Source organism: Seriola dumerili, unplaced genomic scaffold (assembly GCF_002260705.1).
Source record: "Seriola dumerili isolate Sdu_G_001 unplaced genomic scaffold, Sdu_1.0 BDQW01000161.1, whole genome shotgun sequence".
In the NCBI taxonomy this organism is placed as follows: domain Eukaryota; kingdom Metazoa; phylum Chordata; class Actinopteri; order Carangiformes; family Carangidae; genus Seriola; species Seriola dumerili.
Genome location: NW_019174416.1, coordinates 6,761,960 through 6,779,143, shown reverse-complemented (window position 1 = coordinate 6,779,143; position 17,184 = coordinate 6,761,960). Strand labels below are relative to the sequence as shown.

Here is a 17,184-nt window from a genome sequence, read left to right as displayed (position 1 = left end):
CCAGCATAGTAAGACTAAGATTTGTACTCTCAGCCATGGGAACTTGAAGGTGACAAGATGCATGTGCACACAGAATGGTAAGAAAGAGGCTGCCATGGCAATGTCTTGCACACTAGCAACATGGTAGGTAAACATCGCCATTGGTATAACATCAAAGCTTTGATCAGCTTCACCAAAAAATGTTGATTTGTACTGGCTCTGAAGTATAGATGGGAATCAGTCGACACAATAGTATCATAATATATGAAATTGTCATAATGAAAGTTATACACAAGAGGTGACATATTTCATGACAGCCATCCAAACTGTCACAATATCTGTGAAAATGAAAACTTCTTAAATGGTGTAAAGAGCAGAAACCTGCCTGAATTATGAAATACCTTTTTTTTTTTTTTTTTTAAATTTCAGATTCCAGAAATTCAAAATTGAAAGTGCATGAAACCCATTTAACACCGAAAGCCACATCTCAATGCTCTGACTTACATAAACAGTATAAACAGCTGAATTATAAAACCGTTAACAAGGGTGGACCGAGTAGCACGTTTTCTAGCACGGGCTTTTATTTTGACGGTTGAACCCGGAAGTACTGCAGCATTGTGATGAACTTGTTTGTGGTCTTCGGCTCAAAAGGCACCGCCAACATTTTTAAGCTAGCTAACGTTGCCTTCTTCGGCAACGTCTTAATCAAACCCCGCTGAACGGTAGGTTTTGTTTAATGTTAACTGCAGTAAAACTCATGGTTACTATAGGTAGTTAACGCTAGTTGGGGAGGTACTGGCCATTAGCTAAGGTAAGCTTTACTAGTTTTTGTTATTTGCTATACTTTGGGTTTACCTTTCATTTATCAAGGCTAACAGGCTAGCTAACTGAGTCTATGGTTACTCTTAACTAACTACACAAGTATATTCCGCACAATTTGTTAAAGTTACTATTAGTTGTCATAATTACACAATGGCATTGGTATTATGATAACCGTTAAGTTAACGCTATCAAGGAAAGTGACGCTATCGTGTTCATCATGGTTGCTTAACAACAGAAAATTAAAGAGACAGTATCATTACCAACTTAGCTGTAAATCAATTTGGTTCCCAGGGAAGGATCTATATGTAAAGCCGACTGACGTGTATCTGACCCCATGCAGTAATGTTGTTTTGGCATCAGCTGAATAGGGTCATATTAGCGTCTCTGGTACATGTGGCCACTATTTCTGCCCTGTGCTTCAAAAACATAAAATTCAATGGCACCTAAGACAGTATTGAAAGGCTCAAACCTTTCTTGGATTCATCAGCTCCACAGATAATACACCATACAAGTGAACTGCAAAGTGTACCACACCAGTACAAAATCGATAATATGTTTTCATTCCAGCCTGTAGATGATTGAGTTGATGGTTAGCACTCTGACTTACTTAATTAAAGAGGAGGAGCTAATTAATGAGATGACCTCCCTTAGTGTTTGGCTGAGATAAAGCCTGTATATATTTAGCCCTCCATGGCAAACAGTCGAGCACTCTTAATGAAGCTTTTTGAGGCGTATTAAATAATAATCCGTAATAAAAGTATCAAATTTACATCTTGGAGTCTTTTAACATCTACACTGATTTAAATTAAGCTGTCTTTGCAGTAGTGATGAGTGTAAGCAAGCATGGCGTTTTGTGTTCTCAGCTGGGTTGTACTACTTTGCCAAATGGAGATGGATGATGAGCTGGAGAACTTCATCAGAGAGCGGAAGGCAAGAGTGGCTGAGGATAAAGCCAGTCTAGATCAAGACCCTCCTTACATGGAAATAAAGGTGTGTCTGCATGATGATTGCTAAGTTATCGGTTATGAACTGGTTCACTTCTGATTTATTCTGATAAATTCTTACGTATATGACTACGTTATATTTAAAGCCTTTAGTTGTACTCAATAATATTTATTTATTTATTCATTCATGCCAAACACCAAAACGGTACAAAAACCATAAAACATTCACAAGACATACAACATTAAACAGTACATTAAAGTGTACACGTGAACAAAACAGCAACAATAACTTGAATTTCGAATAAATGAAATAAGAAGACTATATCAAAGCGAAGCCAAAATGAGACAATTAACACAAGGTAAGCAAGAAGGGCTAGAGGTATGATGCACAGCATGTCAGAATTTTGTAGATTTTGTTTTTCCTCTTTTTTCTTTATTTCTTCCTTTCATTCCCTCCCTTTTCCCTTCTCCTTTATTTCTTTCTTTTCCCCATTTTTTTTCTCTCTTTCCCTGCTCTTTTATTGTCTTCTGTCATGTCCTCTGTTGATCTTTTTTCTTTTTCCTTCTTTCTTTTCCTTATTCCATATTTTTAGTAGTGTTTGGGGGGGTACATCGTCTCATTTGTGATGGCGTGGTTGTTGTTTATATTTATTTGTTTGGAAATATAAAATTATAATAGAGTACTGAGATGACCCTTTTGTAGTGATCCCAAATATATATATATATATATATATATATATTTTAATGCATGATCTTCCTCTACTTTTGACTGATAGGCAAAACCCCACAGAGCCTGTGGGTCTACTGTTAAGGAGAACATCCCTCCCAAGTCTATTGCACAGGGGAAAGGTACAGTACATGACCACATTTCCCTCCTTTTAATCCTTATTGTTTTAGACCTTAAGTCTAATAGTAACCTATGAAGTGTCTTGATATGATATGTCATATGAACAGTGTGTGTCAGGTTAGATGTTTGTTTAAAATGGCAGTTTTAGCATGAAACTCTTCACCTTGTGTATCTATTAAATATTAATGGTTGTGTTTTGTCAGAGGAGAGTTGCAGTGTGGGTCTACCGCTTGGCGTGGAGTACGAGAGGAAAAAACAGAGGCTGCAGCATGAGCTCCGTATGGACTACAGGCGCTACATGGCTCAGGTGACTCACAGACTTACCTGTTTACCAATGTATTTGGCTGTAACAGACGAGCTTGGAGGTCAGTTAATTTTTGTTGTTTGTTGTTTATCTGGCAAGTTTTTCATTCCAGTTTTACATTGGGCTAAATTTTTGATACAGATGTTTTGTAACAGTAAAATTCCAAATATTAGGGCGGAAGTACTTGTATTTTTTGCACATATTGTATTATATGCTTTAAATGCAGAGGTCCACTGAAAACATGTTGACTGTAGTGAGAGCTTTGTGTGGTGTTTGCATTTCATTACTGAAACACAAACAGAAGCTGTGATCCAGGGCTGGATCCAATGAAATCAGCATTTCTAGGCTGAGAGTATGTTGTGTCTGGCGAACAGTACTTGTCCTATTTCAAAGACCCCTCCAAATGAGGTCATGAAAAGAAGCAGCCCTTTGTCAGTGTCTTGGGACACAGTTGGTATATCCTTTGTAGCTCTCAGTATCCCTTAATCCATATGGTGTTCAGGTATCTTCAGCAGCTTGTACAGTCTGTAAGTATCACATCACCAAGTTGTGTTTACCAGGTATTTGAATTCAATCAGGTGTCAATCATGAAAAAGCTACTGCAGGATGTAATTAATATGGAAACCCAACATAAACTCCACTCCTTGTTAAGGACATGTTGTTAATCAGTGTTATGGGAGGAAAATAAAGTATAGAAATATAGTATATCTATCATTAAAGGAGCTATTTGTAAGATTTGCTATTGCTACACAGCAAACGTTAGCATTAACAGCTTACTAGTTTACATACCAGTTTAGAAGAAATGTTGCAAGTTCAGCATCAAACTTAATTACTTTACTCACCAAGCGCTGTCTCCAGCAGTGGGAACTGGCACTCTTGTTTGGCTTCGATTTCTATCACTTCTTTTCTTCCACTAGAGTTAGCCCTGGCCTCGTTGGCCTGTCCCTGTAGTGTAGTGCTGCTCAGAGGGCATATTATAACCTTTTGTATTGTAAATGCAAAGATATCTGAAGCTCTTGGCAAGACTGGTAGGTCAACGGCTGTTAATGCTAACGTTGGCTATGTAGAAATAGCACAACAAATAGCTCCTTTAACCTGGAATACTGAATGTGTTAAAGTTGAATAGCACAAATTGCACTGTAATGTTGGGTATCATTTACAGAGATATTTTACAGGAAGGTATAATTGAAGATCCATTCTTTGGGTTGGGGCTCAGCTGTTTGCTTCTTCAGCTTTAGATTCCAGCTGTAACTTGGTGCTGTACCTTGATGATAACGTTTTATTTTACAGAAAAAACACTTTGACCATGCAGAACCCGGACCATTAATTCACTTTGATAACAGGAGGTCTGTAAAGGTAAATATCTCTCTTTATTGACTTAATTATCTCAGTTGATTTGAAAATAATTGTCTTTGGCCAGACGGTATAATTGTTTTTCCAAAAACCTGACTCAGTTGTTGGAATATCACAAATTTAACTAAGAATCTTCACTGTTTTACTAAGAAAATAACTGAGCTTCCTCATTATTACTGGATAGCTGCTAGAATATATGTCAGAACAGACTAAGAAATACAGAATCCTAGCACTAACGTTCTCATTCATTCTTTATGGATTATGATTTAATGAAAGATCTGAAAGGCCTCTATGTTTCCCAGGATGTAGACAAAACACAGTTCAGGAACATTGTGAAAAAGGGTAGTAATAACTATTGTCTGGAGCAGTGACTCTCAACTAGGGGTACTTGAACCCCAGGTGGTTGTTCTGCAGTTGTCAGGGGATAGCAGATCTAGGTCAGGTACAATAAATTGTAGTTTCGATTGCACCCAACTTGATATTCATGCTTGAAACAGTCAATGTGTACCTGATTATAGTAACTTCACACCCTATTTCTTTTATTAAACATGCATTGCCTGTTACAATCATGTTTCCTCTAGCAACACCTGCTTGGAGACCAGACAGGTGTTCTTCCCAAACAGCGACCCTCGTCATGGAGGGATGCAGCCACTCTGACAGAGGACAATAAGGGGCTGCAGAGGGCTCTGCGCCTCGCTGAGGTTAAGACCCTCTATCCTGAGGAGGAAGAGGAGCAGTTATCACTGACTCCTAGGCTTCATGACAGGCTGGGGAGGCCAGTGGACCAGGACTCAGAGGAAGAGGAATACTTCAAGGAGGAACTGGAGCTGATGGAAGGCAGAAGGTGCAGACATATGGGGATAGAGGCCAGTTATCCTAAGAGAAGAACCAATAAGACAGATGGCAGGTTTGTGGGGGAAATTAACCATTGTGTCTTTGTGTGTATGTTAAGCATGTCATAAAATGGCATCATAGCCTTGTTTGTTTTTATTCATTCATTTCTTTCAATCTTTTTTACTTGGCTTTTCCCAGGGAGAAGAGAGAGAATCCTGCAGGTTTTGCCAGAGAAGGCAGGAGATTGAGAGCACTGACCAAAAATGACGATGCTGAGTTTGCTACTGGCCTGATAATAGGTTAAAGGATGTTTTACATTTTGCAACTGTACAGATATCAAAGGTCCAGCATTTGATTAGCATTCATGAATGCACAAATCAATTTATTACTTCTGAAAGAATAGTTCATTAAGTTATTGTCTAGTAAAGACAGAGACTAGTTTTTTTTTTAATCAGTTTTCTGAAATGATGGATTATAATTTTAAAATATTAAAAAAAAAAGCTAGCTAGCTTTTGCCAAACTGTCGAAAGAAATGATAGCCTCTTGTTGTCCCATCATTTCAGGAGCAGTTGATACAGATGAGGCTTTGCAGAGGAGGAAGGAGCGCTACAGACAGGAGCTGCAGGAGCAGATAGCTGAACAGCACAGGAACAAGAAAAGGTAATTTGTCAGTGATCTTTGTCCAGGTGTTACATTGTACATGAAATGACCATGTTACAACCATCTTGGCAACACCTCATGTATCTGTCAAGAATCTTGTATCCTCTTGAAGTGTTATTGAGCAAAACACTGAACCTCTGCTTGCTCATTTCTTAAACACCCCTGTAGATGTCATTAAATGCTTAATATCTGTAACTCATGTAAAACAACAGTATATGTGTGTCCTTGTTGCAGGGAGAAAGATTTGGAGCTGAAAGTTGCTGCGACGGGGGCGAATGATCCTGAGAAACAGGTCAGCTGGCACATGACAACCAACTCTCATTTACTTTGGGTAAAATAATTACTTTTTAAGATCCGTCAGTGGATACAAATTCTCAAATTCACTGACCTTTTATTATTTTACCCTCAGCCATCTTTGAGGAACATAATCTGTGAAGGATGGTCTGCCAGCATGAGTGATATTTTTATTCAAAGAAAACTATCTAGGCACTTTTTAAAATCTAAATAATCAATTGGTTGTTCAGAAAATTTCATTATAATGTAATGGGAATTAATTTTTAGTATACAGTGTTATTATGCTGCTAATGCTACTTCAGTTGATCCTGGAGTATCAGTAAAAGATGTTTGTCTTTACTAATTTATTTATTTTCTGCAATCCACAAACCAGCCAGACCGAATCAGACAGTTTGGACTGAGCAGGAGAAAAGATCCTCAGGTTTTGGAGCCTTCAGCAGCAGGAGAGAGTGAACTATCATCCAGAGGTCCACCTCATAATGAGAAGATTGTAGTTAGAGAAAGAGAGGTCCCTCCTCCTGAGCAGCCTCATGTAGCCTTTCAGTCCCCCCTGCTGGAGTACAGCTCTGCTCTGGGCCTGGGAGGAGGAGGTTTGTCTCCCAGCAGTCAGCCTGCTGCCCCCTCCTTCTCCAGAGCCATGGACACTCCCAGGTATACCTTCACTTTTTAAACCTTGCATATCTTTAGCTGTTATGACTATGAAATGTTCAGCTCAAGATGATCTTATCGTCATACATAACCACAGCCAGAAAAATAACATCTACTGAAAGTTCTGGATTTGCAAATTGTTTTTTGTCTCTAGGATTCCTTTGTTCCATCCACATCCTCCCTCAACACTCAATGAAGCTTACAGGAGCCCGTATGGAGAACCTCATCACTGCTATGGCACTAGAAACCTGCTTGACCCAAACATGGCCTACTGTAAGCACTGGTTTCCTCTGTTAAATGGGATAAATACGGCTTTAGTGAATATATTGGTAATAGGCTATACAAAAAAAATTTACATTCAGCATCATCATACTTTTAATGTGTAATCTTTCTGTACAGATGGTCATTTATCTGTTCCCGGTGCCGGCCTTCCCATGTCCTACTGGAACGTACCACCAGGTGGAGGTGTGCCCAGCCAGTTTGGTAACCATAGCCCTCACAGCCAGCACAGTGGAAGCAGCTTCCCTGAGCCACCGATACAGTAAATATCTCCTCTTCACTTGTATGTTGGCCTGGAAAGCAGGGTGAGAAAATAATTAACAACCAACATCCAGGTGTCAGAAAATTTACCTGCTTTACCAGCACATTGATCATTTGGTGCTCCTGTCAACTCAACACAAGTCGTGTCAGTGAAAGAAATAGTTTTGCAGCATATGCTTGTGAGCAAAATAAAAGAAGACAATTGTGTACCCTCTTGTAATTTGCCAAACAGGATGGACAAGGCATTAGCACATGTTTGTGTCATTAAGGGTGGCATTTTAATGCCCCATAAATTGGAGTAATGTCTAGTAGAAATAATGGACCTGCTAGATGCTGTTTTAGTGAGAGAGGGATGTAATAAGACACAGTAACAGGACATTCTTATTAAAACAGTAAAGCAAACCTCATGGTCAGATGTGAGTGCTGTGATTCTGTATCTTTCTTTACAGGCCCAGCAATGAAGCTGCCACTGTGGACTCGCAGGTCAGGGTTTTCCCCTCAGAGAGATCCAGGGCAACCAGGGAGAGGATACTGAGCTACAGAAATGCTCTCAAAGAACAGGTAAGTTGACTAATTTTGAATCTACATTATTACTATTTTCCTAGATTGGGTTTCTGCCCCTAACCACCATCACCATCCATTAGAAGTACAATTTATCTTTAAAATACAAGAAACTATAGTCCTGATTTATGCATGTATTATGGTAACATATCTAACAAGTTGATCAATGAATGTGCTTTTTGTCAAACTAAGACTAAAGGAGAGCAAAATGTTGTTGTATGTGAATTAAACTGAATTAATCAGAGGGAACATCATTAAAACACCAGACAAGAACCTCCTTGTTCTTTCTTAGCATTTCAGAGGAGCACTGTTGTGAGAATACTGACTGTGGTCTTCATTTTTAGTTGTTCTTTGAAAGTTGATTTTTAAAAGTTTGTAACACATAGACTGAAAGATTGGGCATTTGGGCTTTGATAGTTATCACATTGCAACCTTCATTGTATAGAGTAGGTTGTGTATGACCAGTATCATCTTGGCACAGGTCCTAGGTTGGAAACAGCACTAGCAGGGAGTCAAAGCAAAACTAGTGGCAGATAACTGGCAGAAGAGTTTAATTCACTGCATCCTAGTCTGTGATATGTTGGCAGGACGCTTCCAGGAGAGGGAGCAGCAAGCTTTACAACAAGGTAAAATAGATCTAGTTAAGACCAAAAAGATATTGTGTAAGTTAATTACCTGCTTAGAAAATCATTAATATGCTTAATAATAGAGTTGGCAGTAGAAGTGTTTGTGAGATCCCCCTGTATTCAGGTGTTGCTTCATGTGGCAGTACCACCTCAATCCCATCCCACTCCCTGCTATTTTCCCTCTAAATAAAGCAACAAAAATCCTCTCTGCCTTTCTCCTCCGCTTGTTGGCTTTGCAAAGGAATCACGAAAGACTTGCATAAATCTTTTCCAGCTACTCACTGTTTACTTTGGTTGCCTGTCATGGTGTAGGAACGTAATTCTACTTGAAAACTCACTGTGGTATCCGTTGTACCTTTTTGTTTCAACCGTGTTGTATGTACAAATATGTTTTGGAACTGATGGTTCATGAGCTGCATCTGCAGCCTCCTTTTTTATAACAATGCAATAATAATAATTGAAACAAAAGGTTAAAATGAACTTGCTACATTAAATCTCAAATTTTAACAGTTGTTTTGGCATCATGATCATACCATGTTACTGAAATTCATCTCTGACAGGTTATGACGGTTGGCTTGGTTTTTATATATTTGGATTTACACAGGAAGCATCTTGGAGACTTTTTTTTACAGTAACACAGTTCACTAAAAAGCAATATAATTATTTTTGATCACCAAGGCTTTCTTAATGCATGACTGGGTGAGCTGGAGATGATTTGTATTTATACACAGCAATGAGAAATGCAGATACTGCTGCGAAGAAAATTGGCTACTGATAAAACACTCTGAAAATTTAAGATTTTTATCATCTGAGGATTTTGATGTAGCTGTGAAAATACTGTTCTGCAGATCCAGGAGCAACAGGAAAGGAGGCGTCTGGAGGAGGAGGAGAGGGAGCGTTATGAGGCCCAGATGGAGGCTGACATGAAGAACCACGAGCCGTGGGGTCGAGGTGGAGGAGGAGCCCCTCTCAGAGACAGCACTGGAAATCTCATTGGTAGGTGCCAATGTGTAGTTTCTTTTTTTTTTTTTTTTTTAAGAAAAAACAATGCCTGTACAAAGGATAACTTGCTCTTTCTGTTGCCCAGCCGACCTCAACCAGATGCACAAGCTGAATGAGGAGGCCTACAGCAACCCGGAGCAGTGGCAGAGGAGAGCCACGGCTGCCATGACAGCACGGCAGGCAGAGCACCCTGACCCCAGCGAGAGGGTCTCTGGTACTGTAGCAGAGTGCAGTATCCATGACTCTAGAGACAGGATCTCTGGTACCGTAACCAGATTTATTCTTGATTCATTTAGCAGCGTTCTGCCATTAGAATAGTTTTGGCATCACATTTTAGTTTTTAGCAACTAGGATTATAAAGGTCTTATGGATGCGGCTCTGATAAATGTTTTATTGCTATGGTGACTGCCAAGACATTAACACTGATATTTTGATCATGCTTTCCACACACTCACAAAGCACTGCAAAGGACAAAGAAACAGACTGACACTAAGTGCTACCTCTACGAATGTCTGTAGCTCATTCAGGTCTACATATTTGTTTCTCAACTGAGAAAATAACACTAGCACCATGACACGGTAGTTAAGGTCTGTGCTACATCTTCTAACAGTCACATCATTGGCTACAAGTCAGTGAGGTTCTTTGGTCTGAACTCACAGTTGAATTTCTTCATGTTTTCCTCTTTGTAAAGGGTTCACCCATGTCCAAACCCCCCAGTTTGCCAGAGGCAATGTGTTTGCCAACCAGCCCACCAAGCACCAGCTCCAGGAGCAGGACAAGTACAAAGCTTACCTCAAACAGCAGGTATGGCTTCAAACAGCTGGTGGTACTTCTGCGGGCTGTGTTTGTATGGTAGGCTGTCTTGTCCAGCATCACTCCTGCTGGCAGCCAACCACGTTTTAGGGATTGTGCTCTGTAGAAAACTGAGTTAGCTGCTTGTGGAATAGTGCAAGTAAATTTTGAGTTCACCAGGACAAACCAGAAAGAGTTTTGTTTCCTGCCTTGATAGAAATTTACCCCAGCCTGCAAATAAAAGTAGCATGGGGTTGTTTTAATGGGTTTATGTTGTCTTGTTAATCTGTATTTGTTAACAGATTGAGGAGAAAATGCGTAAAAAGGCAGAGGAGAGGGAGCAGACCAGACTGGAGGAGGAGAAGGAGGAGAAGAGGCTGGCGGAGCAGAGGGCTCGCATCCAGAGGGAGTATGAGGAAGAACAAGAGAGGAAGAAACGAAAGGAAATGGAGGTATGGGGCTAAAGAACAGCGCCATGGGCAGGGTTTGCACCTGCTTTTTATACAAGGCTATAGCAAAATAGTATATATCCATCACTGCCTTCTTTTTTTTCCTTGTATTTCTCTCAGCAAAAGGCCAAGAATGAAGAGCTAATTCAGCTTGCTGAACAGAGGAAGAAGGAAATGGACAGGAAGAAGAAAGAAGCAGAAGAGATGGAGAACGCAGCACTGAGGAGGCAGTATGAGAGGGAGAGGCAGGCTCGGGTGGAGGAGGTTAGTTCAATGATGCCTCCATCACACTACAATTTTAGTAACATTAAAAGTTAGTCTGAATATTATTTGATTATTATTATTATTATTATTGATTATTTAATTAATTACTTTTTTTTTACCATGCTAGTGTAATTGTTATAAACTTATCATATGGTAATCTAACCAGTAGATTTCCACTACAACCTGTGTAATTTTGGTCAATATGAGAGGATAAAACATCTTCTTCATCTCCTCCCTGAGACCAACATTTCATATTCTAGAGTAGAAAAACATCAAGGATGATGATCCATCTGATCAATTGTTGCCTCAGGTCTGGTTTAAGTTTCCTCAGCTTTACATTCTTTATTGATCAAACTGAAGGGAAGTAATCAAGACAAGTTGTTTTCATAAGGATAATTTGTCAGGTGTGTTCATTTGATCTTGGACCTCCTGCTCCCTCAGCAACTACTAGACCAGGCATGGACAATGTAAAATGGAGTGAATAAATGGGTTTTTAATGATCAATCAAACACTAGCTTTTTTTCCCTTCTCAGTTGAATATGTCCCAAAATTATTCTTTGCAGTAGCTTAGTATGAAATAAAACCTTCAGACTGTTCAGTCGATTGGCTACAAATAGTAACAAGGGACATTCTAGTTAACTGTAATGTAGTGAATGGGTGACTGTTTTCTCTAGGTCCACAGGGAGCCTTCGCCTCCAATCCCCACCCTGCAGAAGAAACATGGGCTACATCAGTACACCCCCAGACCCCCTACTGTTGACAGCCAGCATTCTACTGCCCCCCTGTCTGTGAGTCTCACACACACACACACACACACACACACACACACACACACACACACACACACACACACACACACACACACAACATCACAAGCGTCTCCACAGGTATTCCTACACGTCTGCATTGCCTTAAAAGAAATGTGGCTTGTTTTTGTTGTTTTCGAGAACACATTCGACAAAAACTTTCTTTCTCTGTATAACAGAGGATGTTTTCTCAACAACGTCGACATTGGATAAATAAAGGTTAATGATGTGTTCTTTCTCCTGCTGGGTATCTCTCTTTTCATACCTTTGTCACTCATCTCTCTGTGTTTCAGGAGCGCTCTTTGTCTGGTCTCCAGTCCCCTCCTGTCCCTGCTTGTAGGAACCAGCTCCGAGCCGCAGGTACTATATACGTGCACTCACATACACACTTTACTTGGATCAATATGTGTCAATTAAGATGAGTCATTTGAGCAAACAACACAAATCTGCAGTGTCTTAGTTCCGCAGGGGTTGTTGATGGTTCACATCTGTGATATTATGTAGTTGTTGAAGGTTAGTACTGAGAATTGGTATTTTTGTGTGCATGTGTGTTTTCAGGTGATCAGCGTGATGTGTTCAGTGAGCTGTCAGCTTTGCGTCGGCAGCTTCGCAGTGAACAAAAACGGTTGGAGGGTCGTCTGCAGCAGGGCGACTGGGAGGAATTAGACTCTCCTCTGAGTGACAGGTCAGACCTGGCAGATGTATCACTCCGGCTGATTTATCAATGTGATAAATAATATTTATATTTATATGATAAATAATATTTATCACATTGAGTGCAGCATTTTGTTGACATATTTATAGGTCCCTTACCTTCATGCTGATACATGGACCTGACTACAAGTTGGAGATGGTTGTGGATCCACCTCCTGTACATTACATGCTTAGATATTTGCTACCTGTGACAGTGGGGCTGATATTGTTTTCACCTTGTGAATTTTGTGTGTGTGTCATCATGGCAAAATGTTGTCCCGGGAACTACCACAGATGTGGTTTTTCAGTACTGTGGCAGGTGTTTATATGTCTGTCTGTGGACAGGTTTTATCACCAGGATGTGCAAGATTCTGTCACAAAACTTTTAACAGATGTTTAGTTGTGATGAAGGCTGAGTTTGAAGATGGGTGTGGTCTGACCCTTTGACTACTCAGTACACAAATGGGCAAGACCACAACGTGCTGACAGCTGTCGCGGCTGGTGTGATACCATCGCAAAATGGTCTCTAGTTTATTTCACTTCCCAAACAGGAATACTTGTACACCAAAGTAATTGGGGAAAACAACAGAAACTACAATTTTAGTTAAAAATTCAGTCCTCATATTGAGTCAGCTGGAACACTTGAACACCATGTGTGGAGAGTACACGTGAACTAGTAAGCAAGTGAGCAAAGAAGTTAAAACAGTTATTTTAGACGGATAGCTAAGGTAATGAATAAGCAACTCAAATACTTTAAAGTGATGGATTAATGGTTGAAATTGATAAAAGTGATGGATAAATGATGAAAAAGCTGAAACTAATTGTTAAAGATTTAAAGTGGTTTTTACTCTGCTGTGACAGACAAATGCTTACACACAAAACTGAGTCAGTGTGTTTTTGCTTGTCTTAATTTGTCCAGGCTTCGGGAGCGTCCCCAGGTGGATGTGTTTGACATGGCCAGGCTGCGGCTCCAAGCTCCGGTCCGAAGGCCCAACTCCAGAAACATGGAGCCTAGAAACTTAATGCGAATCCACGACTCCCTTCAGCTCAAATACACAGGTAGTTGACCGCTTTTAGAATTCTTAGTTGCACTCCACTACAAGTTAATGTTATCAGCCATAAGTGTTTGCTATGTGCATTTGTGACTCAGAAGGGAAGTCAAGGCTGGGCTCCAGTGAGGTTCCAAAGCTGGAGGATGTAGGTGTGACCATCAAGAGGAGGCACGACTACAGGGATCCATATCACCAGCTCAGCAGCCAGAGGTCCACAGTTCAGGATGGTTAGAGCTCTTTATCCTGTTGCAGTTGTTTCACTGACTATTTTTGTTTACATATGCTTTGCTAGGTTTACATTTGGAGATTTATTTTCTAATGTGGATGTTGAAGATCATTATACCATTTATACCTGGTGACCTGTATCTTGACAGTGAAACCTGATCTACAAATGTTTGCTTCTATACCTTGTATAGTATGAAAACAAAAGAAGGTAAAACAAAAAAAAAATGTCCTTCTTGTGTCACAGATTATTTTGACCTGTCCCCACCACAGCAAAATGATTATCTGGTGAGTTGAAAAGAAATGGTTTGATTTTAATAATTCATTTTTAAATTGTCTACATGGTTTATAAACTGTATCCACTAACTGTAACTATTAGAGATGAGTCATGAAAAGAGTTGTGTGTATTTTGCAGAGGAGTGTGATGGGAGGATCTGCAAGAGGTTCTCTGCTGGAGTCAGAGAGTGCGTTCATTGGTAAGACCACCATTAAATCAAGATGTGCAACTCTTTTTTTTTTTTTTTTTTTTTTTTTTTTTTTTTTTTTTTTTTTTTTTTTTTTCTTTTCTTTTTTTTCCCACCATTTTTATTCGAATGATTCAATACTGATTAAGATTCCAAGACTGATCTTTGCATTTGAGTCTTTTCTCAGTTAACATGTACATCTGTGTTAAATGTTCTGTGTATGCACTGGTTACTTCTTGTAAATGGTTCAGTTAGGACCACATGATGTATAAAATGTCTACTTTGTGGAAATCATGCACAAAAAGATTATTTTAAATCAAAAAGTATCATGGATGATACCTGCTATAGGAACTGCATTGAGTAATGACAGTTTCTGTTTTCATAATGAGATCTTCTGTCAGACCATCCTACACGAACACTGGCTCTTAAATGTCAGTTGTAAAGCTCAAATCATGTTTGTTCATCTAAAACAACCTTATAGGAAATGGTTACTTAAATGTACCTTAAACAAATTTAGATCTATAACATATTTGTTTAACAATGAAGGACAGATAATTCAGCTGTGAATTATTTAAGTATCCAGTATCAACAGGATGACGTAACTATAAAGGAATGGAACCAAGAGGGAAGACATGTACTGTATCTTCTATGTTTGTGTAGAGATGCCTTGGGCTTATTTTTCTTTTGATTGTGTGTGTTGAGACCCCCTAGGCGATGCCTTTCCAGTGCCCCGCACCCCAGAGTTTGAGAAGACCCCCCACCTGTCGGCCAGGGAGAGGAGGAGGCTGGCCAAACAGTCACAGCATCTTCAGGTTCTCTGCTTAACACACCATCACACACCTCGCAGGTTTCTGACATGTGTTATGGTGTAGCCTGTGAGCTTAACAGCTACAATTATGTAAGCTACAACATTAATGATATTTTGAAATCAAAGTCTTATTCTTTTGTCTTGTGGTTGGTTCAGGAACGAGCTGCTTCCGTTGGCCAACATGACGACTACTCCACTCACACAGGTAACAGGCTGCAGCAGGAGGTGGAGCAAAGGAGTGAGGGGAGGAGCCGGGACAGAACAAGTCTTCTAATGGCTCTGAGTCGTCGTGGCAACACTGCAGGTGTGACTGGGGAAAAATTGATTACTGGTGGTTATGTTTTGTGTAATTTATTTAAGTTTCATTGTAGGAAAACAAATATCAGCAAAGCAATTTTTCATGAAAGTAGAAGAGTATTTTTCATAGATGTCTGAATTAAAATTCTACATAAGAGCTTTAATGGGTTTCAAAAGCCCAGAGGTGATTATATTCAGCCACTATTCAAATAGCCGTGGAAACTGTTTATTCTAGTTGGATAAAGAATAACATTACTATTATTATGCAACAAATATTTGTCCACATACCAAACGCAGTGGGTTCTGCTGCAGTTCATGCAGGGTGATGCTGTAATGGAAAACTTGGCTTAATGATGCAGTGTGATACTTTAAGTGTTTGACTCTGTTTGTTTCCCTGCTCCTGTTCTTCAGGACCAGTGGATCTGTCTGATGACGACTCCTTCCCCCCTCAGTTTTCACTTCACAATCTTAACCATCAAAGCTCCGTAGAAACTGTCGCCACTGATCCCTGGATGCGGCCAGGAACATCGGACACACTTAAATGTTTGGACCGTCCATCGAGGAGGGAGCGGTTGGTGACATAGGACCCCGTTCCCTCAAGCCTGAGAGGTCCCAGTTGTAACAGACTCCGAAGTCTTTAAATGATGAGATTATGGTTGGTTTTAACTCATGAATGTCAGTATGAATGTCTGAAAAATGCTACCTACTATGTACTTTTTAAAAAAATCATTGTTTACATCAAACAGTGACACACATGTTCCCTAAATTATGTTTTAAATAAATTATTTTAATTATTAACTATGTATTTAGATTCTTTACATCCTTTGACAAGGCATCATTCATTCAACTTTACAAAAGCTTTACATTACTTACACATTACTTTTATGAAATGTAAGTTTTTACGTAGTTAAACTCTGATGTCTGTATGTTAGATATGACACTATAGCCAGCAGCCAATTGGCTTAGCTTAGCATAAAGACTGGAAATGGGGGAAACTGTTAGCCTGACTCTGTCCAAAAGTAACACAACTTGCTAACCAGCAGCTCCAAAGATGACAGCTTTACATGTTATTTCACTTATGTTTAATCCATACGCAAACTGAAGTGTGAAAATGTCAAGTTGTGGTTTTACATGTGATTTATGTGCTGGACTGTTTCTTGGAAGGACACCGACTTCCTGACAAAATATAGTAAATAGTGTATTTTCCAAAATGTTTAACTCTTCCTTAAGAGTTGGCTTAAAGACTGTGAAACCATTATCCAACAACAAGAGATCACAACATCAAGCAGTGCTTGCCCATTTAAAGCTGTAAATAATAAATAGAATGATACTGAAGTGGAAGCAATATCTCTCCTCTCCATGTAATTTACTGCCTACTAGTGGTGGCAGCAGGCTGGTGTCTCTGAAAGCTAACTTGACTACCAGCCATTGTAATTAGTTCCTATCATTTTTGTGGGCATGAAGGTGTCCCATTGGAAAAGGCTGGGGCTTGTCAAGTGGACAGCAGAATAGGATATTTTTTTGGAGGTTTGTGCATCTGTATTGAGCTGTCCTTGACAGCTACTGTTCTATCAGTTTGGTTATGATGCAGCACGGCTTGTGCACATGCAGATGTGTGTGGAAACTAAACTTGCGCACTGAGCGTTAGGAGACTGTAGTAGCAAGTAAAAGAACTAACTACACAGGGATTTATCATCTCTGTACAAGATGTGCAGTAATATGAAAAGTCTGAGACAGAACATTGTTGCACAAGTATCGCAGCTCCTCTCAGGAAAAGCTCAGTACGTAGGTTGTGTGCATAGTGGCCGAGAGAGAGAGAGAGAGAGAGAGCGGTGTGGTTAGTGACTCCAGCTAGCTTGTAACTTCTGACTTCTCTATGAGAGTTAGAAGTTGGCAATATCACTGTGAACGTATCAGTGCAAT

The 17,184-nt window shown here is 39.7% G+C and overlaps 1 protein-coding gene across 1 annotated transcript; it reads left to right on the top strand.

Annotated features, from left to right (window-relative positions):
- Window positions 1-705: 705 nt before the first annotated feature.
- cspp1 (centrosome and spindle pole associated protein 1) lies at window positions 706-16,017 on the top strand. The gene is made up of 28 exons (XM_022752096.1): window positions 706-790; window positions 1,665-1,791; window positions 2,522-2,594; window positions 2,796-2,899; window positions 4,187-4,252; window positions 4,831-5,156; window positions 5,282-5,382; window positions 5,647-5,743; window positions 5,978-6,035; window positions 6,411-6,688; window positions 6,840-6,958; window positions 7,085-7,226; window positions 7,675-7,786; window positions 9,261-9,408; window positions 9,500-9,676; window positions 10,106-10,218; window positions 10,509-10,658; window positions 10,776-10,919; window positions 11,594-11,707; window positions 12,019-12,085; window positions 12,284-12,410; window positions 13,338-13,477; window positions 13,569-13,697; window positions 13,940-13,980; window positions 14,108-14,168; window positions 14,859-14,968; window positions 15,121-15,268; window positions 15,673-16,017. The coding sequence occupies exons 2-28, from the start codon at window positions 1,687-1,689 to the stop codon at window positions 15,843-15,845; spliced, it is 3,423 nt and encodes a 1,140-aa protein (XP_022607817.1). The 5' UTR covers window positions 706-790; window positions 1,665-1,686; the 3' UTR covers window positions 15,846-16,017.
- Window positions 16,018-17,184: the final 1,167 nt, after the last annotated feature.